The sequence below is a fragment of the Lissotriton helveticus genome, chromosome 4_1 (assembly GCF_964261635.1).
Source record: "Lissotriton helveticus chromosome 4_1, aLisHel1.1, whole genome shotgun sequence".
Taxonomy (NCBI): domain Eukaryota; kingdom Metazoa; phylum Chordata; class Amphibia; order Caudata; family Salamandridae; genus Lissotriton; species Lissotriton helveticus.
The window spans coordinates 2,008,141,344-2,008,169,274 of NC_136063.1; the positions used below are offsets into that span (position 1 = coordinate 2,008,141,344).

The 27,931-nt window shown below is 40.5% G+C and overlaps 1 protein-coding gene across 1 annotated transcript in view; it reads left to right on the plus strand.

Moving 5' to 3' along the window:
• Window positions 1-27,931, plus strand: part of AFF2 (ALF transcription elongation factor 2) — a 971,857-nt gene that overhangs the window by 531,979 nt on the left and 411,947 nt on the right. Inside the window, exons 6-7 of the mRNA XM_078688633.1 lie at window positions 10,760-10,796; window positions 10,977-11,028. Of these exons, the coding sequence (XP_078544759.1) occupies window positions 10,760-10,796; window positions 10,977-11,028 (89 nt within the window). The remainder of the gene's footprint in view (window positions 1-10,759; window positions 10,797-10,976; window positions 11,029-27,931) is intronic.

Sequence of the window (27,931 nt, forward strand, 5' to 3'; positions counted from 1 at the left end):
GTAGAGAAGGCCATCTGTTGAGTAAGTTCCAAACCACTTTAAGCATAGCAATATAATTCAAATGATATTGAGCTAAATCATTTGATGTAATAAATATCACTAGATATCAATTTGGGTGGTGGCGGAAAATCGCTGTCTTAAAAGTTCTGGAAGATCACGCTCATCATTATTAAATAATACAATCTCTGACCTTGAATGATTAATGTTATAACCACTCCCACAGTAAACCTCTTTTAGTCTCTCCAGGGTCTCTTGAACATTATCTTTCTCCACTTTCAAATAAAGAATAATATTGTCTTTAAACAATTTAAGTTTGGGCATCTCACTTAAAGGTGGTAGAATTGACAGATCATTGTGTATTCTCAATGCCAAGGGTCAGGCGAGAATTTTAAATAATATAGGTGTCCTGGGACACTCCTGATCCTATCTCCCATGAATTGCTAACAATTTTACCTACTGCAACTTTGTAGAAATGTTGAAGCATCATAAAATGTTGCATGGGAAATTTATATTTTGCTAGAATGGATAATAAGGCCATTCAATAAACTAGGGCAAAGGCCTTTTCGGCATCTATCACTATGACCACTTTTACTTTATTCGCGGAAAATAAGTCATTTGCCGCAACCAAACAATTGTATTCGCAACAATTGATCTTAATAGTGGGAACCCATTTTGATTCTTATGAACAATTGTTCGAGCAGAGGGAGTCATGCGTGCCAACAGAATTTATGCAATCAGTTCGTAATCAGAGTTCAGCAAACTTTTCAGCATATATATTTGGTGGGTTATCTTTTTTTGTAAGAATAACCATTACAGCTTTGTAAAAAGCAGGGGGAATTAAAATACTCACAAAAAATTAATTAAATACTTTTGCCTGCATAGCCTACGCAAAACCCAGGAGCAAATGGCTGTCTCCTGTTTGTAGGCAACTTGGCACCTGAGATCACAGAGTGGCCCTGCGCATACTGAAATCTGATGCAAGACCTTTATGTGCGTGCGCTACTGCGAACGTTCTTGGCCGCTCATGGGCGATCAGAAGGAGAGCGTTGACAGCCTCCCGGCTGACCCTTGAGAGTTGCTTACATAGCCACCTGCCTCAATAAGCGTCATTGCCATGATGTGTATTAATTCTAAAAATGCAAAGTGCCTTTTATTTCTGTTCACAAGCAAACCCAAATTGCTGTCTTACTGTCTTTGCTGTGACGAATGGTGAACATAACCATTAGCATTTCATGCATTCACGCGTTAGAAACAGGTCTTTGCCACATTTGCACATTAACTCTTCTTGTTGGTCAGAATCTGCGATGTAAACTATGATTTGTACAGTTCCTGTAGCTTTTAACCATTTTACTGTTTTTTATTATATTTCTAACAAATCGCCATCTTTTAATTGTGCTGTTCAAATTAAGTATATGCATTGTCGGATTTTATATTGATATGCATGAAGCCTATTGAGAATCTTTGTTTCTTTTATGGTAATTTACTGAAATAAATAGTTTTTGATTTGATTAAAGAGTTCTACTAAAAAGCGTACAAATTCCGGGGAAAAAGTACTATAATCCTCCCAAACACTCCTTCATACCTTTGTAGTAGCCAACGACAGAATAGTTGTGTGTCCTTTCTCCCACTCCTACCAAAATCCATTGGAAGCAGCGTGCACAGTATTTCTAGCCACAGTGAGCTCCTTGCACCACTTCTCAATCCCAAGCAGCATACGCAGTCACACTTGCTTCTGCTCTTCTTCTCTTCCCTTATAGACAGCAGAAGAGATTCTGGTAGTCTTGACCTTTCCTGTGGTCTCCTAGGGACTACTGCTTGCCCCCCCCTATTTCTTGCATTTAACAATAGCAGCAAGTGTTTAGGGTTTTAAAGAATCTACCTCACAGCGCTCTGACTACCAGCATTACACTTGCTGCAAATTGGCCCAGATGTGGAGACAATGGTTCTCTGGCTGAGCCTTAATGGCCAACATACAGGATCTGACCACCTCCCCCTCCATTCTCGTAGACATGTGCTTCAAAGTGTTAAAGAAAACTAAATTTAGTCCAGCTGTGCCCTACACACTTGGTACATGGATTCAACAATACAATAAAATAAGGAATAGCCTTCAGAAACATCAGCCCTCATCCTCTTGGACCTGTCGGCCGCCTTCGACACGGTCTGCCATCGGACCCTAAAAACACGCCTCCTAGAAGCCGGAATCCAAGAGAAGGCCCTTGACTGGACCATGTCCTTCCTCTCCAGCAGAACCCAGAGCGTCCGCCTCCCACCCTTCTGATCGGAAGCCACCGACATTATCTGCGGCTTCCCCCAGGGCTCATCCCTCAGCCCGACACTGTTCAACGTCTACATGTCCTCGCACAAGTGGCCCGTCATAACAACCTCAACATCATCTCCTACGCCGACGACACCAAGCTCATCCACTGCCTCATCAAGGACCCACACACCACCAAAACCAATTTCCACGAGGGAATGAAGGCCGTCGCCGACTGGATGAGGAGCAGCCGGCTGAAGCTGAACTCGGACAAAACGGAGGTCCTCATCCTCGTACCCACCCCCTCAGCCTGGGACGACTCCTGGTGGCCTACCACACTGGGAACAGCACCGACACCCACCGACCATGCACGCAACCTTGGATTCATCCTCAACTCCTCCTTCTCCATGTCTAAACAGATCAACACCGTCTCCTCCTCCTGCTACAACACCCTCCGCATGCTCTGCAGGATTTACAAGTGGATCCCGACTGAAACATATGGTGACACAGGCCCTCGTCAGCAGCAGACTGGACTACAGCAACGCGCTCTATGCAGGAATCCCAGCCAAACACCTACGACGACTACAACGCATCCAAAACGCCTCCTCCCGACTGATCGTCAATGCCCCCCGCCGCAGCCACATCACCCCCTCCTGAGAGACCTACACTGGCTCCCCATAGACAAGAGGATCACATGCAAGCTCCTCACCCACGCACACAAAGCACTCCTCAACGCCGGACCAGCCTACCTGAACAGCAGACTAAACCTCCACACCCCGACCTGCCAGCTCTGCTCCGCCAGCCTCACCCCCGCCGGTGTCCCCCGCATCCAACAAACGCCCTCGGATGGCAGATCCTTCTTCTAACTCACCACCAAGACCTGGAACACCCTCCCTACCCACCTATGGCAGACCAAAGACCTACTCGTGTTCAGAAGACTCCTCAAGACCTGGCTCTTCGAGCAGTAGCAGCACCCCCCCTCCCCTCAGCGCCTTGAGATACTCACGGGTAAGTAGCGCACTTTACAAGCACTCTGATTGATTGATTGATTGATTCCTTCCTAAGTTATAAAACGGTAAGAAAAAACAAAAAGTCATTTAGAATGGAGCACCAGTGTTGGGAAAGTGAGAGAAAAGCTAGTGACCCAGGCCACGTGTTCAGAAAAGTTAAACCTGTTGCCTGCCATTATGTGCCATAGGACTCAAACTTCACCTCACTGCTGAGGCCCTACAAGACTCTAACAAATTATGAGGGATTGTCAATTCAGACTAGGTTAGAGTCAAGGCCAGTATTGATTTTTATAACGTTGAAGAGGCATTATGAAGAAGAATAGATGAATGGGAATGAGGTTCATAGTAATTAAGATGCTCCTCAGCAGGGGAGCAGATGTAGTTACATTTTTTTCTTGTGCTACATAAAAATCCAAACAGCTTCTGGCTCCCTGCAGGAGAACTGACACATGCCCATGCCCCAGCAAAGAGTTAGATGTTGTCTTTATATTCCTTACCCTAAAACAAATCCACATCTTATATGGCTCCTTTCTGGGGCACATTCAAACCGGCCAGTGCTTTGACAGGAACGTAGAAGCTGTTTGGATTTCCTTAGGCTACGAAAAGTCCCAACAGCCTCTGGATCCCTTCTAGGGCATAGAAACACAAACCTGTATCCTAGCAAGGAGCCAGACACTGTTTGGATTTTTGTATAGGCTTGAAGAAAATTCAAACTTCAGAGGGCTCATGCTGAGGCTTAAATGTGTTTATTTGTTTACCATAGAGGAGTCAGTCAAATGTTTAGATATCTCCGTAGACTAATAACAAAATCCAAACATTTTCTTGCACCATGCAGGGGTACATAACTGAAGAAAAATATTATACTGGGTCACAAGGATTCACTTGTAAATGTTTGCAATTAAATCAGATCCTTGAAAGGTATACAGTTACATCTAAAGAAACTCTTCCTGTAGTAGATATGCATAGTTTTTTTTAGTTTGTTAAACAATCCATGTTTCTCAAAGCAGCAATCAAGCTATAGCTTAGAATGTTTTCTCACTGTGTTCCAAACATGCATCACTTGATAACAAAAAATCTAATGCATGCAAATTGGGAATGAATGAAAGCTATATATTACTGAAATGTACCCAAGAATCTGGGTTTAGCATTAGAGGACATTTGTACCACACCACATTCTAATTTATAATCATAATGTCTGGTCATTCTGAGGAGGCTTTTACAAAAAAGTATTTTTTGAAGCAAAACATTTGATAAATTCAGTAGGTAATAGAAAATGTCCTACCATCCTGCATTCAGCCAAAGAATTAGGCTGAATTTTGGAATGTGAGTAGCTGCAGTATTTGGGCCTGGGGTCAACCAGCACTCAGATAAAGCTACCAAACACAGACATTTATGAACACTAGGCATCTGGAGGAATTTTGGGCAGTGTGGCTTGCATCAAGGCCACCACTTACCCATACTGGCCGACAATATCAAAACATTTAAAGGAGCAGATGTTCCACAATGTTCTGGAATTTGTGGGGAACAACATACCTCCCACCCAGCGTTCACACACTTCTACCAATTAAACAGTCCCTTACTTGTGTGGCTGGTCCTTTAATAACAGGAATTGTCCAAATCAGGGTTTTTGTGCCAACATATGGTCAATGTGGTTTTAATATAGTCCCAATTTTGCCCTACTTCTGACCAATATAATTTACCCTTCTACACATGGAGGGGTACCCTTTTTATCAGGAGAAGTGTGTAAACATTGGATGGAATGGTTTGTGCTACTTGCATCAAAGATCTGGAACATACTATGAGAGAGGAGCAAAGAAGGTATGCTTTTTTTATATGGAGAGGATTCTGGGTAATAAAACATCTTGCGATTCATGCACATCACATTACCCCGGATACCACTTTGTCTGTAGCATTTAGACATTTCTGACATTATCAGGTTCTTCTGCAAGCTGAACAGACAATTACATTTCCCCCATCAAATATTCCCAGATTTGGTGAGTATTAAACCCTGCTCAAACCAATAGAAAACCTGCACATGTCTGATATTTACATACGTAGAAGACCAAAAAAAGAAACACAGATTTGAGTCCAGTGCTGAAAGAGACATAGTCCTCTGTGAGGAAGAATGAATGCAATTCAAACAGAATTAAAAATGTGGGATTGATTCAGCAGCAAATGGATAAACCATTCATGGTTTGCCCCGATACCATTTCTTTTATACAGTGTTCTTGAGTTGTGATTCTTGTATCAAAATACACATATTAGATATAGTTAAGGTTGTGTCAATTCTTCTTTTTAAGTGACAGGTCATACCTGCCATCTCAGAAGTATTATGGAGTAGGATTGATGCCGGAGAAAGTTTATGGATACTGATCTACTGATGTTCATTGTATTAGCTAGTCCTTGCCAAAATAGCTGAATTTTCTTTCCAGAACACATGAAATGCATCATATATCTCCAAGGTTTTGCACTTGTTTGACAGCCTGATGTGTGAGTTACAGTGGCATTTTTTCTGGTGAGTGACCAATGCCAATTGTGTAGCAGCTTGATGACACTATATTTTAGTCAAGCATCCCATAAGCCACTGTCATGGGTTTCCAATATCAAGGAAACGTCCTCATCAAAATATTCTTGTGATTTGTTTGCCATCTATCTTTTAGAGTATGTCATAATAGCAAAGAGGTTAATTCTTCTATCAATGTGGCATGAAGACCAGAGATGACTCCTTTGAAGTCACTCCATCTTTGGAGATATTTGTGGATTCGTATATCTAGGAATGTATTGGGTCTTAAACATAGTTTTGAGTAAAAGCAGTTTTTTCACAGCATATATTTTTGATCATGTGTTGCTTCAGGGGTACATAACTGAAGAAAAATATAGATCCCAGTTTATAGTGTTTTGAAAGATTTCACCTTGTCTTCCTCCAGTATGCGACCTAGTTGCCTTATAAAAAACCTTTGGCCAACTATTCCTTCCAGCATAGCATGCGGCCTCCAATCAAAGATGTAGTATTATTCTAGATTGGTGCCTTTTGATGAAGGAGGCCATTGATGTTCAATAGCTTATGAGTGGCGGCCTATATTTTACCTGGTTCCTTTAGTAGTGGGTTCAGTGTGTCCCTTAAGGCTGTTGCAATACTATATATTTTCTCAGGAACTTGTGTATATTACTTCAAATATTTCTCCATATGGATCCAGTCTAGTCTTTCTAGTTCCGAGGAAACGATATGTGCTAAACGTGTGAGGCTTTAAAGAATTCAAGCATGTGTGAAAGCATCAGACTTCCAGAGGTAGTGGCAGTTTGAATCTTAAATATTTCCTGGTAGTTGAGATCCCAATATCTAATCCTTGATCATCCACAAAGATGCCTGTACTCTATCCTAGAAGATTAACTGGAGATAAAACTAACATGTGAAGTATGTTGTAGCCGTGTCTGGTAAATTATTGAAATTTTTAAGGATTATTATCTTTAAGTCTTTATGAATACAGATACAAAGATACCTGACCGCATTCTGAGATCATGCATTAGGTTTGTTTTGAACAGGAGATGACAGACTGTACAAATTCAAAGGTGACTCTTCACTTTTTGGTCTAATTTATTTTATAATCTGAAATACAGCCAAATCTCAATATTATTTTTAATACCTCTGTCATTGATTCTCCGGGTTTCTGATGGCACCTGCAGGATATTGTCCATGTAAAGAAACTGATTTAGCCCGAGATTTTATGGAAAACACTTGTTCAGATTGATGAATATTTAATTCTAAAGCTTCAATAGCCAGTAGCAAGAGGAGGGGTTATGGAGGTATCCTTGTTGAGTACGTATGTGGATACTTAATTACTTAAGTGTGCTCCAGGTCACTGCCACTAAAGGATTACATTGGATTTGTATATACATTTATTTTTAAAGGCTTCTCTTGTGAGGGTTCAGAATAATTTGGGCTAATCAAACATCAAATACATTTTCAGCATCTAATTATATTGCTTTAGTATTCTCTTGCACCATAGCAGCTTGTTATATCAGGTGGTAAATAGTTCACATATGGTGACTTAGGGCCGGGTAAATTGGGGCAAACTTGCATAGTTTTCATAATTTTGTGTTATGTTTGGGTATGCAGAATTCAAGAAATTAATCATTTAAACTACATTTTGTATGAATGTTGGAAATGGCCCTCTCTACAAGGTCACCCCTAAACATTTTGCCTTCCTCCTCCTACTTTTTGCTGAATTTTTCTTTGCTGGTCTTAGGACTCTGAGCCCCTTGCCACTGCTAATCAGTGGTAAAGTGCATGAGCTCTCTACCTAAAACATAATCAAATTGGCTCTTAATCAATTGGCATATATAATTTACTTATAAGTTCCTAGTAAAGTACAGTCCGTGTGCCCAGGGCCCTTGAATTAAATGCAACAAGTGGGTCTGCAGCACTGATTGTGCCACCCACTCACGTAGCCCACTAGCCATGTCTATGGCCTGCCATAGCAGAGCCTCCCTTGTGTGTGGTATAATCCTTCTGCCAGGCCCAAACCTTCCTTTTTTAGTCATATGTCACCGCTAAGGTAGGCCCTAGACAACCCAGAGGGCAGTGTGCAATGTATTTATAAGGCAGGACTTGCACTTTTAAGTTGTGCATGTCCAGGTACTGGAAATAACACTTACGTTCATTTTTCACTACATCAAGGATTATATCTCCCCTAGGATAACATTGGAATTACCTCATAACATTTTATAGGTGTAATTTCCAAATGTAAAGATATAACTGTTCACGCTTGGAGTTCCTGGAATTCAATTTCAAAATACCAACTTATGGCAGAGTCGGATTTTAAATGACAATTATGAAAATGCCACTTTTAGAAAGTTGACATTTTCTTGCTTTAGCCATTTGGTTCCTGTAGCCTGTCTCTGGTCACATGACTGGGTGTAGTTGGCAGTTGGGCTTTGTGTTTTCCTCCTAGACAGCCACACACTATGTGAGCTTAGGTTTGACTTGATGGGCCATCCTTGTAGGATGGGAGGTAGGAGCCGGCACAGCCTCATTTACACCAGAATAGGCTTTTTCCTGTCCACACACAAAGGGCTGCAGTGAGTCTGGAGCCAGGGCAGTAAGGGATGACGTCTGTGTACTTTAAATGCATGTAGTTGAAGTCTCCCTCACATCAAAGGCACCGCTGGGTATAAGTACATGACCTCATACACCACCACTTCAATACACTTCTGGACCCATGGATACTCTTTCAGGAAAAATGAGTGCTGTGCTGCTGAAGGACTGCCTCTCTGCTGGACTGCACTCTGCTGGACTTCTGCTTAACTGTACTGATCTGCTACCTGCTGCCCTTTTGCATGGATGAGAAAAACTGGACTCCAAAACCCAGAGTGACTACAAGGGCTAGATGGCAGGACTCCTGATCTGAAGCCTCGGGGACATAACGGACTTCCAACCCCTGCATCTGGACTCTGCCGTCTGTGTGTCGATTTGGTCAAGTTTTGCCACCCCAGTCATGGACCCATGGAAGTAGACTTAAGGTGCTTGGCAGCGAAACCTACGTATCGTCTCCGCTGAGTGACATATTCCCGAGAAGAACCAATGCATCTTCTCTGCTGAGCGGAGCATTCCCAAGCACCCCGGACGCATAGCCGCTGCCACACAGATTGCACCCATTGCAAAAGACTTGCATCTGCACCACCTCCCGCATCTTGGGACTGTTGCCTCTCCTTCGAATCTGCTGCGGCGTGATGCTTTACACAGCATAAGATCCTTGCATCTCTCATCGACAGCAACCTCAACAGTGATGCTGACACTCCGCATCGCAGCATCACCACTTATTGGATTCAAAGCATCGCCTCTGTTGCGCCTCAAATCCTTGACACCGCACTTCGCATTGCAAGCCCCATCGACAGGATCTGCCTTATCGACACAACATTGCACCCCAGCCTCATTGCATCTTGGAACCAACACATTGCCCATGCTGTGGGACTCATCTTCGAGGCGGATCCACGCAACGCTCTGCAACCAGGATTTAAAGTACTTTGTTCAGCCATCCTAACTGGGTACCTGTAGCTGGGCCATGTTCCATCACCGTCGGCCTGAACTTGTGACTTTGTCCCAGTCAAGCACAACCAGATATCCCCAATAGCTCGTTGTGATTTTTGGCATTATTTTTCACGATAAACTTTAGAAATCAATATTTCTGGTCCTACTTATTGGTTTTATGTTGTTTTGGTATTATTTTAAATATTACAATCAAAGTTATTTTCTAACTTGATGTGGAATCTTTCTGTGTGGTGTTGTCACTGATTTACTGTTCGAAGTGTTGCACAAATACTTTACACACAACCTGTAAGTTAAACCTGACTGCACTATGCCAAGCTACCATAGGGTGAGCATGGGTTAATTTAGGGTTTGACTGCCTCTTAGACCTTGACAAGGCTTGTGGTTGCTGCTTGACAAGGGCTCATACCCCAGTCAGCCAACCACCCAATATCTAACAATGAGTGCATGGGTACAACATGGATAATAGGACGAATTCTGCTCTGAAATATAGTTATTTGACATTTTTCATTATAATGTGTAGTAATTACGCAAATCTAAATGATTTGAATTTTGCACACGCCAAATGCGATGCAGTGCATGCAACGAATTTCGTTTTATTTATTTATATGTTTACTTACCTTTTAACAGCCCCGGCCGGTGGTGGAAATACCTGCGGGCGGTGACGTGGGGAAGGGGAGGGGCAAGGTGAGGGGTAGTAATGTATGGATTATGGAGTTTAAAAGGTAAGTAAACATATATTTAAATAAAACGAAATTTGTTGCGCGCACTGCATCGCATTTGGCGATGCAGTGCATGCAACGAAATTCGTTTTATTTATATATATGTCAACTTACTCGTCACCGCCCGCAGGTATTCCCACCACCGGCCGGGGCTGATCAAAGTTGGACTTTATCCTAATTTAAATAGTAAATATTTTTTACAAACATATTATCTTAGGGTAGTTAATTGAAATCAGGAGTTGGTAGGAGTTCATAGAAAATCTACACCCAACGGATGATAATTTTGTAAGCATTGCTTAGCACGTGATATATATTTCATATAATATTTTTACACACAATGTTCGACGTACTACCCTCCCTTGCAGTAGGAATTTACTCCCACTGCCTGAGAGAAATTTCCTGTCCACGAATGACATGGTTTAGGAGGACACAGAGAGGAAAAACACCAACAAGAATGTATTTGTGGTTGCTGCTGTAAGTGGATTGTCCCTCAAACACCATTGTTGCAGACGCCTACTGACCGAGTTTTTGTGGAAGCAGGGAAGAGGACCATTCCACACTCAAATAAAACATAGGATGCAAAAGTGGGCAGACAATACAGGTGTCAGTTTCTGGCAACAATCCAATGGTTGTACATCATTAAATTAGGCCTTTGATAGAGCATAGAATGATATGTTATACACATTACATTTGTAGCATAAACTAACATATTTTTTCTTTATTGTAGGACTCCCAGCACCTGAACTCGGGGTACAACTTACAAAGTAGGTCATTATTTATTATAGATCAGATAATATGTTTTGCCTGCCTAACTTCATTTGTACATGAGAAGAACAACTAATTATAATTTGTAAAATTCTGCAAAATATTAATTGCATGTTTGGCAGCGTAGGCATATTTTAATAGATCACAGTCTTTTGATGGTTGATACTGTTTATTTCCAGAACGATGTGACGCTCCAAGCAAGCCAATAACAAAGCCAGTTCCACAAAAATCGTAAGTTGATTTTCTGTTAATGTTATCTTAGGTGAACCATTAATTTTACAACTGAAAAACAAAAGCATACCAAAATAAGAGCTTTTTAAAATGCAACATACCTGTACATTGTTGTAAAATTGGGTGATTTAGCTGATTAATATGATCTGGCTACGTGCTGTAGGAACATAGCCTCAATTTACTCGCAGAGCAGGTACAGAAAGATCCCTATTTTGATATTACTGTAGGCATTATTTTTGTTTTCACTTTAAAGTTGCCTGTTGTCTTATTCATCATTTGCTGTAATTTCATCACATTTTGGAGTTCAGTCGATAGGCACAATCAAGGATAACTTGGAATTGTGCACCTGACGAAGAAAAGGTTCTTTTTTTATTTGACTTGGTATTAATTGTGGCAGATCAGATATGTACATGTAGGGTTCCACTGGTGAGGGGCTATAAGTGGCCTATTATAAAATGAGTTTTCTTCTTACATCACGGAAAATAGGAGCTGATGAATACTACTACCACTACGCTGTGGTGTGTGTGGCATGTTAGGTTTGATTAATTTTCAATATACTATGCACCCCAGGGGCCACTTCAAGGTACAGAATACATCTATTCATCCACTACCTAATCTAATGGAATAACTGGTCCCATTCCTTACTAATCAGATCTGTTCTCAGGATTTTCATTAGTTGTACACATTCCTTTATTTCTTAGACATTGAGCATCCCGGAATTTGGCTCTATGGAAGTGTACCACCTGCCCTATTGAAAGGCTTTGGTAGATCAAACTTATGTTATCTTTTGAATTTAAGGGACTTCTTTAATGAATCAGGATATAGTCTTTCGGTTAGGATGCTAGACAATCATATCACAATAGCTCTACATTGAATCAAATGATGTATTATCAACAGCCTATCAGCAGTGACGCTCTTAAGTAGGTACCAATGATACAAGCACTGGTGGTGGACATAAATATGAAGAAGATGTGCACAAATTGTGCTGTGTATGTTGATGAAGCCCTAGTTACAGTCAATTCAGCAACACAGATAGTCCAGAATATGGTAAAGGGACAATAGATTTAATATTTAAGTGCATATATGGACAATGCAATTTGGAGTAAAATCAACAATACATCTTTCCTCTAAAAGCATTAGAACATTCTAGATAACTTTTATATTAACTAAATATGGATGAAACAAATTATGTGAATAAATAAAAATATAATTAAGAGCAACAAATAATTGTGAAATTGACTTCTGTTGAAAGCAACACTTTTATCTGCTTTAATACACATTGTCAAATCAATATTTGAACCTCCAGGCCCTATCACATTTCTTTGTAATTGAGATTGGACAAAGAGTATATTTTCCCATATATATTGTCCTTTTAATTGAAATAAATGTAAATACAACGCATAGAACTTCATACTTCAAAATCAAGCAAAGAGATGACTTTAAACATGAATCTTCACATTTCACCTACTGTATTGAGTTCTTACCCAGACCAGACCCGCAGCCCCTTTTAATACAATGGAAAATTACCCTATGACTATACTAGACTCCACATAAGCTCCAAAATCTGCATTCAGTGCATTAAGGTCAGTGTTAGGTATGACCATATTGTAATGAATATATTTGTGATATACACTGGTGTAGAAAGATCCTTACCATTACTAAGTCTATCATGAATGTAGATTTTAAATTGACCAAAATCTATTCTACCCCTAATTTATTTCACTTCGGTTTCTCCTCCAAAATGATATTGCAATCTCTATATAGCAGATTCTAGTACTAGCTAAACAAATTATTCTATGAAAAGGCGATTCATCCAGGAACCTTTGTGAAGTTGAATGGAATACAGACCTAACAAAGCAAGCTGGACCAGAAATATTTATGTACAGAGTCAGGGAGGATCAAAATGCATTTAAATTCTTTTTTTCCAGTTATATGGGCCCACATGCATCATTGTGTCTTTTTGCATTTCTTAATTTGCGAAAAATAAGGAATCGCAAATTAAGAAATGCAAAATGATATGCATCAATATTTTCGGTATTCTTGTGGGATTCGGTAAAAATCGCATTTTTTACCGAATCCCAAAGAAATACCGATTTCTTAACTTAATTTTCGCAATTTCCATTGATTCCTATGGGCCAAAAGGCCCATAGGAGTCAATGGAAATTGCGAGTGGCACTTAGAAAATTTCATGGGTGCAGGGGGGGGTCCAAAGGACCCCCCCATGCACCCCTGAAATGTACTTTTCAGCATAGGTTACATACACACATGTCCTAAGGACATGTGTGTGTGTAACTTTACAGTTTAAAAAATGCATTTTTGTGCATATTTAATCAATTTCGCAATTTACCACGAAGTTGAACTTCGTGGTAATTTGCACTTCCAATTTTAAAAAAAGCATATTTTTCTATAATGATGCATAGCATTTAAGAAATCGCACAATTGCGATTTCTTAAATGCTAATGCAATTTTAGAAATCGTAAAAAAGATGCGACTTCTAAAATGGCATGATGCATCCCAACAAGCACTTTTGCATTCGCAAACGGCCGATTTTAAGGAATCGCACCGTCTGCGACTGCAAAAATGCTTGATGCATGTGGGCCATGGTTATTTATGTTTCCAACAATACAGCAATTTATTCTTGCTTATTTGAAGATTTCTAAGTTTATATTACTTCAACACTGTCAGTTGCGTTTTCGCGTACTGAGCATCATTTTGTGTAATTTATATGTTTGTGAGGGTCTCTGTAACTTCCTCAATTCCAGTTGCGGTTTATGATTTCCATCATATCATATAATACTCTAAGGTTTGCAAAGTTATGTATTGTTTTTTACAGAGATGTGCAAAGTTCACTTAGTTTGCTTTTGTTTAAATATGTTCCATTCTGGGAAAACAATGCATAATTTCATGTAATTACACAAAATTCAAAATAAGACCTGCATTTTAGAGTGAAATGCACCCTCTCGATCACTTTGGATGTGATGATACTTTTCACTCTGTGATCAAGTGCATTTGCTGCAAATTACTGTCAAAGCATGTAGTTATAGCATACATTTGTGAATTTACCAAAATTATGCTAATAAAACTGGTGTAATGAATACTACGTTACCAAAGTGTTTATCGTATGTATAAATTAACGTATGCATATAAGTTGCAGTGTTTTCTTTCTTTATAATTTTTCACTATTTACCTTAATTTTAGGTCACCTTTTGAGTGGTACACACAGGGCGGGACCCTGTGTAGTCCTGAAGAAGAGCTCTGGGGATGCTCAAAACATATTGACATATACTAGGGATCCCTAACTCATTACAGGCAGGTTTCTCCCAGTATCTCACCCTGGTTTTTAGACATACCAACTAGGAGCTAGAATAAAATTATTGCACCCACTAGTTAGGTATTTTTAACTCACCTCTCCCACTCAACAACACCACTACACTACACATAGTTCTCACAAAAGTGCTCCTACGTAACTTTGCAAGTCGCAGCATGCCTCAATCCGCAGCGAGTTGAGATGGCCCTTATGATGAAGCATGTCACCAAGGGGAAACCCTGGTGAGCTTTTTAAAATGCAACATACCTGTACATTGTTGTAAAATTGGGTGATTTAGCTGATTAATATGATCTGGCTACGTGCTGTAGGAACATAGCCTCAATTTACTCGCTAGCAGGTACAGAAAGATCCCTATTTTGATATTACTGTAGGCATTATTTTTGTTTTCACTTTAAAATTGCCTGTTGTCTTATTCATCATTTTCTGTGATTTCATCACATTTTGGAGTTCAGTTCATAGGCACAATCAAAGATAACTTGGAATTGTGCACCTGACGAAGAAAAGGTTCTTTTTTTTATTTGACTTGGTATTAATTGTGGCAGATCAGATATGTACATGTAGGGTTCCACTGGTGACGGGCTATAAGTGGCCTATTATAAAATGAGTTTTCTTCTTACATCACGGAAAATAAGAGCTGATGAATACTACTACCACTACGCTGTGGTGTGTGTGGAATGTTAGGTCTGATTCATTTTCTATATACTATGCACCCCAGGGACCACTTCAAGGTACAGAATACATCTATTCATCCACTACCTAATCTAATGGAATAACTGGTCATATTCCTTACTAATCAGATCTGTTCTCTGGATTTCCATTAGTTGTACACATCCCTTGATTTCTTAGACATTGAGCATCCCGGAATTTGGCTCTATGGAAGTGTACCACCTGCCCTATTGAAAGGCTTTGGTAGATAAAACGTATGTTATCGTTTGGCACTCTGGCAGGGATCGTATCCGATGAACAGATTCTACTCCAAGATGTATTGAACATTTGGCGCCCTCTCCAACCAAAACCAAGGCCATGTTCAGTTCTCAAAAGATCCCTACAACCTGTGAAGTCCCCATGAGCTCCATACTGTCTCCTGTCATGTACAACCTATTCATGGAGCTACTTGGTGCTCTACTCCCAGATATGAAGATCAAGTTTCACTAATATGCTTATGATACACAAATCTTCTTGAAGGTCACTGCTTGCATATCATCCTCACTTGGATGCCCAGTGTCTACCTGAAGCTCACACCTATCATTCCTGTTAATTGGCAAGACCAATAAGCAGGATACAGCATAAACCTGTCTCAATAACAAGAACCGTGATGTTTTTGAACAAGTTTCACTGAATGCAAAGTTGCACACCATGGTCACCTACCTCACCCTCAATGAAGAGACTGTCAAAAAACAAAGACGGCCTGTTGCGACTATCTCTGTGAAAGAAACTCAAGCCATTTTTTCCCGAAAGTGGCTTCAGAACAGCTGTTCAATCTGATTGATAGAAATTCCAAACTTCATGGCCTCCCAGACTCCACACTGCTGTGGCCCATCTTGTCCAGAGCCTGAAGAAATATGAGCACCTCATTTTCATCCTGATGGAGCTCCATTGACAGCCTTTGCTGACCCATACTATTTCTTCACCAGCTGCATCATTTACAAACCTAACATGACCAGCACATGTGCTTATTTTGAAGTCCAACTCACCATCTCTGGTGGATCTTGGAACACTCACAGCCAGGACACCATAATACTACCGACTAAGAAGTGTAAAAAAACAGACAGCGGGGCTTTTCCATCTATGCCCCCATGATTTCAAACAATATCCTCACATCCATCAGGACAGCCTCAACACTGTTCAAATTTAGGAAGAAGTCGAAGTCTCACCTCTTTTAAGAACACTGCATCGGAATGCAGTAACCATCCACAACCCAGTTTCCTCTCCTCTGACTCATTGCCTTTACACTTGTGTCTGACCATATACCGTGCTCTGCTGCATTTCTGCTAAGTGAATGCTATAGAAATCCCATTTACATACATACATTTATAAATACATGCATACATATTCCTGGCACAAATTATTGAGAGGCAACCAATACATAATATATGACCAGAGGTAAAGCTTTGATATGATTTCTTTGAGTACATGAAGTGAAATTAGAAATAGTTATATTCATTAATACAGTTATTTACACGATTCTAAAATATGTGTTTTTGTCAAAACCAAAGGAAAAACCCTTTTAGATTAAGCAACAGAAAATTGAAAGTATTTTCTAATACATTGCTGCCTTTGTGCAGTGATGTCCTAGTCCAACATTATTTACAAATGCATGTCAAATTGTGGCGGCAGCATGAAAGTGAAACTTTTATATGAAAAGTGTGATAAAAGAATACTTAGTTGACTGATTGGTTCACACTACATTATGTAGGCCTTGCCCTATGGATACATATGTACGGATACAGAAGTCTGTTATGTTTGACTTTATGGCCTATATGAATGGGAAACATCCTTTACAACAAAACTTTTACAACGCAGTGCTTTTACAACGCAGGTTTTACAATGAAAACCATTACAACGCATTGCGCTGGGGGGCGCTCTAGGATAGGGAATAGATTTAATTTACTATCCAACACCTTCCCTAGTGTCCACGGGGACTGGAGTTGGAATAGTAAATTAAACTATCCACTATCCAGCACCCCAAAACGCTATGCGTTGTAAAGGTTTGCGTTGTAAAAACTGCGTTGTAACAGCATGCGTGGTAAAAGCATGCGTTGTAACGTCATACATCCATATGAATAGTCTGTATTTTGCATCTTAGCTGGATGACAGTATTTCAAGAATTTAGAATGGTTTATCCATTGACATTCATGTAATACTCCAATATTTTAAGTAGTACTGGGAGATTAGAACACGGAAATATTATCTAAACTTATTAAAACATTCATAACAAACACACGTTTGTCTGGCATAAAGCTTCTGTCATATTGGTCGTAAATTGCTTTTACCAATTTTTTGCTAATAGTCTTTGGAGACGGGTGTCTAAGTCAGTCATGCAAGGTGATCTTTTGTCAACTTGTTAGGAGACACATACCTTGGTCAAAAGGTTGTTGTGTTGCCGTATTTGTTGCAGTAATCTGCCAAACGTTCAGAGTGTTTTCGAAAGATCTGTCAATTTAGGTAGGTAGAGGATACATCATGAACGTAGCACACTATTTACACATTGCCTTCATGAATACGAATACCCATTAATATGGTCACATCTCAATAATGTTCAATCCCAAGATGGTGAAACTAATTGGACCTTATAAACTCTCTCAATACAGGCAGTCTTCGGCCAGGCCCTGCATCCACATCCCTGAGTAACTACCAAGCACTCTCTGAGGAAGTGTTTGTAACATCTACCCCTAGCACATTTCACTTTTTATCTGGTCCATGGACTTCTGCTGAGGTTTTTTCACCCATCGACACATTTTGTCCATCCTAAGCATAAACAGTCTCCAAAAATGTCCATATTGGTTTTTGTAGCTAAACATGGCTCTGCAGACACTACAACAAAAAGTAGTAAAACAGCTGTTTTCCACAATTTAAATGTTTTCTGACAAGGAACTTGAAGACTCATTGTGAGTCTGCAAAGATATTGATAGCTCAAAACAGCTACAGGAAAATAGTTAAGATTAGACCCTAACATCTTTGCAGTTTTTCCCTTCTTTCTGGAAAATTCTATACCAAAACACAACAAGCACACAGCAAGCTTGCCCCAATGCTGCCAAATGGCACACAGTTTCATGTCTTCTTACAAGAGACACAATCGCAGTGAGCCGGAAACCACTGCACAAATGGGTTTCCTTCTCAGGTGTGAACACTGTACACAGTTGCACTACAAGATGAAACCTCCTCAGGACTTGGGAGGTGGTGTTAAATGAGGTCCTTATTGCTATGACGGCGTATTGGGTCTAAAGTCCCACTCACCTTGGTCATACAGCCTCACCATGGCCACACTCCTTCCTTCCTGTACGCTTACATGGTGAAAAGTATTCTCAGGTTTGCAGGTCTGACACATAAAGTCATTGACTCTTACCTGAGTCCATGCTTTGTTTGATGTTGATTGGGCCAAAACTGCTTATGAAAAATGAAACAGGAATATTGACCATTTATAACTTTTGCTCCTCATGGCCAATATGCTACAAACGCCCTAACGTTCAAAAAATGCATTTTGAGTACTGTAAAGATTCCCCATATGAGGCAAACTTTACTAGCAAAACAAGAAATAATTTTCCTATGGAATAGCAAATTCAAAAATTGCCTCAGAGACATCAACGTTCTCTCTGTGCCATACACACCCCAGCCATCATGCACAGGGCAAACACGGGATACAGACACTCACACACACATTGTGTGTAAATGCAATACTGTTTCCTGAAAATACATCTAGTTAAATTGTTTCACATACTTGATGTAGCACATCCAGTTAAATTGTTTCCCATACTTGATGTAGCAGCTCTTTGAAAAGGTTGAGCAACATTCCATTTGGTACAAATTACATTTCCGTGGAAGCAACAGATTTGGAATCGAAGTTCTTGTAAATTCCAGCCATTATCACTGTTCCATTCTGTAACATTTTATTTTGTGATGGAAGAGGAACTGAAACGACCTTTAGCACCGGATTAAAATACCATATTGTTGCCACGGCAACAGTACATTGAACATTAGATCTTGACAGAATAGCGAAGGAACTTGAAACGGCGCGCCTGCATTGAACTGAGGGAAGGTTGCTTACAGATGGTCGCGGCAGCGCGGAGTTACAATGATCTGGCGTCTCCAATACATAATAATGAAGCAGAGCAAAGATGATATCTTTGTGCTCGAGATATTTGTTTCTCAAAAAAAATGTGTGGGGTTTAAAAGTAAAAAGAGAGCTGTCAGCCCGACATTTGATCCAGTCGTAACTCAGATGAAGAAATCAAAAGAATAGCTGGTTATAAATATGGCAACAGACCAAACAAACTCTCACAGCCGGTTTCTGAGGAGGCCCGTCAAAGGGCTCGATCCCTTGAAAGCCAGGGCCGAGCCTCGGGTTATCTTTGCCTGGCTTTGAGGTTCACGGGCCAGGCGCCGCGAGTGATGTGCTTTTATCGGGTTATCGGTGCGGTTTATCTGCTCGGCAGCTCCGCAGTGGAGCATGATCGAGGCCGAGAGTGCGAGAGGGTTTTCACAACTCAATATAATCGTTAATCTTTGTTCAGCCACAAGACTCTGTGTGATTGTAGTCTAATCACTGTTTTTTTAGTTCTGTGTACAGGTAGCTTTTGCTGTTTGTCGTCGAAGATCTATTGCCTACAATTCAGGATTTGGTGCAGGGTTTGTGTCAACCCCTTGTCAATATTGGCCATCCTTTGAGTTAGTCTCAATTTGTTGTTCTTTATTTGATGGCTAAACTGCCTATACTTGTGTTTGTCCCAGCCCCTAGAGAATACCTGCTTTAAATTGAGTGTGACTGGATGAGCTGTATCCTTCCACTATTGTCTGGAGGGGACTATTTTTATAGTTTCCATTCAGCACTTCATGAGAGTGCATCTTCTTTTCTTGTTCCCTCACTCGTCTGCTTGTTCTTCCTAGTACCTGCTTCCCCGCACCCTCCACATTTATTCAAATATTGTGTTGTTTATTTTCGAGACCACATAATCTACAAAGTGCTATCGGTATGCTTGCTTCTCTTTTTGCACTCCTGCACTCTTTTTTTTCTTTCTACTTTACTTCTTTTAAGTGGCCGTTGGCTATATTGAAACTGTAAAGTAAAAATATCAAAGTGGAAACTTTTCCATGATGACTGCCAGGTTTGTGTGTGCATGCACATGCATCATATGTATTGCAACACACCGAGCACTGCTACGGCTATTTTCATTTACCATTCCAACATGGTCAGCAGCCATTTTAAAATGGTAAACTTAAAAAAGAGACAGATCTCAAAAGAGCCAATGCAAACAAATATTGGTAAAGTTAATATGTTGACACCGTACTTTGAAGCCTGGTCTATTTGGTTTGCCAAAGCTTGTTGTTTTCTGTCGTTCAGCAGTTGATGAGGTGTAATTATGGAGGGGAAGCGGATACTCTAAACTATGTTAATAGATTTTCTTACCGCACAAATATTTACTGCAGTGCAGTATGCAATATCTCTGAGAGAGACTGACCTGTGGTGGGCATCTATTAATTACAAAACTTGCACTATGCGAGAACGATGAAAGTCAATTATATGATCTATTGTAAATTGTCTTACTTGGCTACAAAAATAAGGTATCTGTAGTTCCGTGTATTGACTCTTCTGTCTGTGTCCAGTGAGTGATTTATGGAAGGGTGGAATTGATGGAGAGAAGGAGGGAATACAAAAGGCAACACATGAAGAAAGGGAAAAGGAAAGCGAAAATGAAAATAAAGAAAGGAGGGAAAATAAGAGCGGGTGGGAGGAAGAGAGGTAGGAAGAAGGGAGTGCGGAGGAGAGGGAGGGAGGATGAGACGGAAATAAGGATTGAAGGAAGACAGCAGAAGAGATGGAGAAAGAAAGGAAGAGGTTTACCTTTGAATCCATTTAAGGCTGACTACATTGGCCTGAATGAAACTTTTGGCAGTCTCATCTGTGGTTAATAAATAAATAAAAGGGGTGGAGGATGAAAAGTGTGAGCTTATGCCATCCCTAAATCATTGCTGCGATACTGATTTGGATGACCTGAAAGAATAACTTGTTTCAATCTGCTGTCTGTGGTAGGAAATTATGACACTAGTATTTTTATTCGTTGTACCTGCATTGAACAGTAGCAGCCGCTACCGACCAGGGGTGGTGGGCGGAGGGAGAGGGAGAATGATGAGGATTTAATAATGAACAAAATTCACACTTTACTGCCAACCACCGCCTCTTCTTTCTCTGTCCTACTCTCGGCAGGAAGCACATAGCCTCCCAGAATCCCCTGACTAACCACAACGCTGCTTTAGCAGCGCTGTGATTGGCCTGAGCATTGGGGTTTGCCGGCTGTGCATGTTCTCCACCCAGGCTGTAATACAGCCTGGGTGGTGAACATGCAGAGTGCGCATGGCGCTTTGACTGGCCTGAGATAGCCAGCCTAAGTGTCATGCACACTTTAGGTGCTGCCACCTCTCCTCCCTAGTGACGCGGAGAGCCCAACTCCTCCCCTCCTGCTTGACTTCAGCTGCAAGCTGAATAGAAAAGCAAAATGATAATAACAAAGTTTTCATTTTATTTTTTGTAGTCAGCTTACGGCTGAAGCAGCGGGTATTGCTCCTTCGCCTTAGCTGAGAAGCCCCCACACTGGCATTGAAGGTGTAGTTATCTATGACCCAGTGCCTGCCACCACAAATCTGCACTTATAGGGTTACACCATCGCAAGTTAGAGAACTACATTCTCAAATAAGATCATACTTTACTGGTGAGTGTAATCTCAAACTTTAAAAAAAGGATGTAGCGGCAGTGTATTTTTGGCGCTCACTTGATATCTTTAACAAACTTTGCAGTACACATATATTACACTCCTAAGAGTGGTTGGAGGTTGTAAGAGGTGTATTTATATCTTTTCATGGCTACCATTTGGTGCATTATATTCTCAAACATGATATAGTGAAATTTAAAATGTCTCTTGTGGTCCCTTTGGCATAAAATCAAGTGATACACCCATATTCCCTTTTTCTTCTTTGGGGAAGAAAGGATTCGAGAAGCAAGACCCAATTAATGGAGCCAAGCGTTTTTTTCTATATCTCCAAGACACAACTCTCTATGCATTTCATCCTTTATGTCAAAATGCTTAGTAATTAGATGGGGTAATGCCAGAGCCCAAGCAGTATGCCCCCACCTTCTTACTGCACTTGCAAGTTTTCATGCCCTGGAACGTTTAATATCATGCTAAAGCCTGAAATACCAGGTCTTTTATTGCAGGCAGTTCTAGATTTGGGGGCTTTCTCACATTTTAGAAATGTCTACTCAGAAGTTTTTGGTTTTACTGGGTGTGGTCCTATAACCGGAAATACTTAGAAGCGGGCGGGGTAGTATTTCCATGACATACTGCTCCGCCCAATTCATAAGGAGGCATAGAATAATGGAGAAGAATGTATTAAGATGGTCAACAGGTTTATATGGATTGTGAAATATAACACAGAAGAAATGTATGTGTTATCTTTAATTATTGCAGGCCTCGAGTTGAATAGTATCACTTTTTTTTCAGTTCAAAAAATTTTATTGTAAGAAGTGCATGGTAAAGGAACAAATTATGAACAAGTACTGTAGGGAAAAAAAAAAGGGGGCAAAAAGGGAAAGGGAAATATACGATGATGGATTAATAAAAAGATAGAGCAGCAATACAATGGGAAATAAACAATTCATAGTATAGAAACGAATCATGGAAAAGCAAGAATACAAAATACAGTAAATATGCAATATAATAAAATGCAAATATAGCTACGCAGTAAAATAGATTAACTAACAAGAAGAAATGTAAAGGGTATCATGGGGGTTTAGGGACTTCCTGCTGAGCAGGTCGAGGACGAAAGGAACGGGTTGTACAAGTATCTAAATATGAGGTGATAGGAAGCCATAACTCAGCACGTTTAGTCGCCATCTGCGGAGGAAAAACAAAAGCAGTATCTAGTCTATGGTTATGACACACATTGTACCACCAAGCTTTAAACGTAATACTCGATGTAGATTTCCAGTTGACCGTGATTTGTTGAAAGGCAACTGCTAATAATAAATCAACAATTCGAACATTAAGATCAGTGTGGTCCCAACAAGGAGAAAGGCTACCTAGAAAAATATGAGCGTGTGAAAAAGGAACAGTAGTTGAAAAAATGACATTGAGTTGAGCCCATACTTGTAACCAGAAGGCATGGACATTCTTGCAAAGGAACAACATGTGAAACAATGTAGCATTTGGGGAAGCACATGACCAGCATGTATCTGGTGTGGTGGGAAAACGTTTATGAAGGGTGGAAGGAGTATGAAGTAAACGGTTATAAATAAAAAAAAGGGATTGCGTGAGGGAGGCAGCTCTGGAGGATTTGCGAATCTTCAACCAGATCTTATCCCAAGTGGAGGTGGGCCAGGATAAAGAAAGGTCAGTCTCCCACTGCTCCTCTACTTTGCTTTTGAGTCTAGGGAGAGTGCTTGTATGAAGATGTTTATATAGGAGTGCGGCTTTTGGAAAGGTAAGTAAGGTAGAATGGAGGTGAGTGAGAGGATCAGGATTAGATGCAAGAGGGCGAGAGTGGGGAAGTGTATTATAAGTGTCCAGAACTGATGCTTTAAGTAGGAGATATTGGGGAAGAGAAGAAAGAGGTAAGTGAAAGGTGAGACGAAGAGTATGGAAAGGTAAGAAGACGGAGTTTGAGAACAATTGTGAGATCCAGAGCAGCCCTTTGGTTCTCCAAGATTTCCAAAGAATGGGCCTACCTCGGATCAAAAGATATTTATTATGCCATATAGTGGAGGAGAGGAAATCAGCAATGCAAGCGGGGGGCGGGGGCTTGGAGGATAGGAGGAGTTTAAGGGTAAACTTATGTATCGGAGTGAGAATTGAGGCAGGCTTGCGTGAAAAGGAGATACATTCGGCGAAAGAGAAAGGTGAGAGAAAGAGGCGTTCTACCTTGGTCCACAAAGGGCAGGGAGAAGCTGGATCTTGTAACCAGAAAGAGGATTGACGTAACAAAAAAGCCTTGTGATAGGCAGAAAAATCCGGAAAATTAACTCCACCATCAGAAACAGGACGAATGAGCCTAGCCAGAGACATTCTGGGTTTTCTCTTACTCCAAAGAAAGGAAGAGAGAATTGAATTAATTTGTTTTATGTATTTAGCTGGAATAGCAATCGGAATATTAGATAGGGTATAAAGAATAACAGGAGAAAGCATCATTTTGATGGTATCTAGGCGACCCCACCAGGACAAGTAAAGAGGGTGTCATCTAGCAGTAAGATCAGATAATTTCTGGATGCATTTGGTTAAACAAAGGGAGACTGTATCAGGGATCGAGGGAGTAATATGCAAACCTAAATATTTAATATTGGAAGGACTCCAGGTAAAGTTTGAGGCACTAAAATCATTCTTAAAAGTGAACTTTGTCAAAGGTAAAATTTTGCACTTATCATTATTAAGCTTGTAGCCGGAGATTGAGGAATAGTGTCGAACTTCCGCTAAAAAAGCGGGAATAGAGACAGTAGGGTTAGCGATGAATAGTAAAATGTCATCTGCATAAGCAGCCAATTTTATGGATAAATCATTAGTATGAAAGCCATGAATATTAGGGTTTTGACGAAGTCTAGATAAAAAAGGTTCTAGGGCCAGGTTGAAAAGGAAGGGCGAAAGAGGACAGCCTTGACGGACACCTCGACCAAGAGCAAAATAAGGAGAGACTTGGCCGTTTGCGTAAACTGCAGCACGTGGATGAGAGTATAACAGCGAAACTAGGGAAATAAATTTAGGGCTAAATCCAAACCAATTAAGGGTGTGAAAGAGGTACGGCCACTCAACCCTGTCGAATGCCTTTTCAGCGTCCAAGGCAATGGCTGCAAGAGAAGATTGGAGGTGTGAGGATTTTGTCAAGATGTTGAATAAGAGTCTGGTATTATCTGTAATATAACGGCCTTTGACAAAACCTGATTGTTCATCTCCGAGGAGATCAGGGAGCAGATGGTCCAACCTAAGTGCTAATAATTTGGCAAAAATTTTGTAATCTATGTTAACTAGGGAAATGGGTCTATAATTTTTACAATATTGGACATCCTTCCCTGGTTTGGGAATTAAACAAATATGAGCGTCGGAAAAGGTGCCAGAAGAAGCACCCAATTCAGCAAAAGAGCGTATAAGGGAGTGAAGTTTTGGAATAAGAAGCTTTGAAAAATGAAGATAAAACTCAACAGTGAACCCGTCAGGGCCAGGCGCTTTGTTCAGTTTTAAACGGTTAAGGGCGGTAAGCAGCTCTCTTTGTGAGGCATCAGATTCTAAAGAGGAGAGGTCAAGAGGGAAAGAAGGAGGGAGTTGAATGGTAGAGAAAAAGTGAGCAAGAGTCTGAGGGGAAGAAGGTGTATCTGAAGTGTATAGGGATTCATAGAAATGTGAAAAAGTTGCAAGAATGTCAGCATCTTTGTGATGTAAATGGGCATCATCATCATATATCGATTCAATGTTTATTTTATTTTGTTTGACCTTTAAGTAATTAGCAAGAATCTTCCCGGCTTTGTTCCGACCACCATAAAACTTGGCACTAGATTTAAGCAAATATAAAGAAGCATCTTCAGTAGACTTTTCATTGAATTTAAGTTTGGCAGCAACCAGAGATGTCAGACTATCTGATGAGTGTGAGGTAAAATAGGCGTGTTCCAATCTCTTAATATCCTGAAGAAGGGTTTTGGTGAAGTAACGAGCAGACCTACGTTTTTTAGCAACAAAGTTAATAATGAAATCACGGGCAGCTGCCTTAAAAGCATCCCAGAGAGTGTGTTTCGAAACAGGAGGGACATCATTAAAAAGGAAGAATTCATCAAAAAAGGCAGAAAAAGAAGAAGAAAAATTGGGGTCTAGAAGGAGAGCATTATTGAAACGCCATCTCTTAGGACCCTCAGTTTTGGGTAAAACTTCAAGACTAATCAAGACATGGGCGTGATCCGAAAGTAAAATTGGACCAATTTCTGCCGCCTTTAGAGTTTGAGAGAGAGCGTGTGAAACAAAAATATAATCGAGCCGTGACTGAGAACGATGATGGGGGGAATAAAAAGTAAATTCTTGCAAAGTTGGGTTACATAAACGCCAGGAGTCAACAAGCTTATGTTGCGAAATAGCTTGGGTAAACAATTTGTGGGGCCTTGTGGGAATATAAGTAGCATCGGATTTCCTGTCCAAAAAAGGATCAAGAGGGTGATTACAGTCTCCCGCAAGGATGAAGTTATCATCCATAAATTGAGTGATACGGGGAGAAAGGTCAGCCCAAAAAAGGGGGTCACCCGTCGTGGGACCATAGACATTAAGGAGAGAGATTGGAACACCTCTAAGTGATAGTCTGACATGCGTCCATCTACCATTGGTATCAGAATCTTGAGAAATGACCAATAGAGGAAGTGACTTACGGCAGAGAATGGCAACACCATTACGTTTCCCATCGCCCTGTGAAAAAAAGACTTCACCCACCCATCCTCTCTTAAGTTTATCAGATTCTGTGTCCGATAGGTGAGTTTCTTGAAGAAATGCAATATCAGTATTTAATTTGGCCAGGTGAGATAAAATACGCTGTCGCTTAACAGGTGAGTTAATACCCTTAACATTCCATGAAACCAAATTTAAAGACATCGTTTACAAATAAAATTCATAAATTGGCTGAGCAGTGCATCCAAGAATTAATGAGGAGTAGAAAAAGAAGAGATTGGAAAAAGAAGAATGAGTGGACAAAAGGATACATAGAAAAATGGAAGTGAAATGAGGAAGAAGGAAGAAGTGTACAAGAAGAGTGAGAACAAAAATAGGAAAAAGGTCCAAGAACGATGAATGAAAAGTGAGAGATAAGAAAGGGGTGTTGATGGATGGAGAAAGGAGTAAGAAAGAAAAATGAATTAAAGTAGTAAAAGAGTTAGTATGACCAGAAGAGCAAAGAACATCATCGTAAAGGAAAACAGGAAGTATGTTGATAAAGGAAAGGGAAGTGAAGTGGAACAAGAAACAAAAATGGTACAAAAAACATGAGGAAAACATACCTACTAAGGGAGAATACGAGAAGAAGATGAGGGGGGAAGGAGCCAGGTAGGGAAGGCAACACAACTGAGGATAGCCGGGCAAGGAACCAGGGCGATGTCATCATGGATCAATGGGTTCCTGTGGAAACAAATGCGGGGTAAAGCTGAAAAGGTAATACAAAACAGAAAGCAGTAGCAAAAAATGAAGATGAGGGAACGAACACAATGGGAAACGTCATAATATGTAAAAGGAGGAAAACAAGCAAGTAAACAAGAAACTTCAAAAAAAAGGGGAAACCAGAACAACAGAACTTATGAGTAGGACATGAAGTGATTAACAGAACCAAGGAATTAGCCTAAAACATGAGGCGAACAACAACACAGCAATAAAAGAGCGTAAGTCTCCAAACAAGCGTGCAATGTGAAGAATCAACCAGGAGAGGAAGATGAAGGACCGGAGGTATCCATAGTAGAGGTACGATGAGCATTGATGAAACTCTGCAATCTCACTGGATCTTCATAGGTGGTGGTTTTGTTATTATAGGTAACCTTGAACAGACACGGATGATATAAGCCATATCGGGCACCCATGGCGCGAAGGACCTCTCTCATGCTGAGGAAAGCTTTCCTACGGTTGGCAGTAGCTTTGGCATAATCCTGAGCGAAGAAAAGTGGGGAGTCAAGCCATGTCAGTTTGGGAAGAGCCTTCGCCGCTGCTAGAACTTTCAAAAGATCAGTATACTCCAGGAAGTAGAGGATGACACCCCTAGGCCTTTGAGACATGGAGAGGGATGTGGGTAAACAGCCCAGACGATGTGCACGTTGGATGTTGAGAGATGTATCCTGTGGTAGATGGAGCAGTTTAGGAAGGA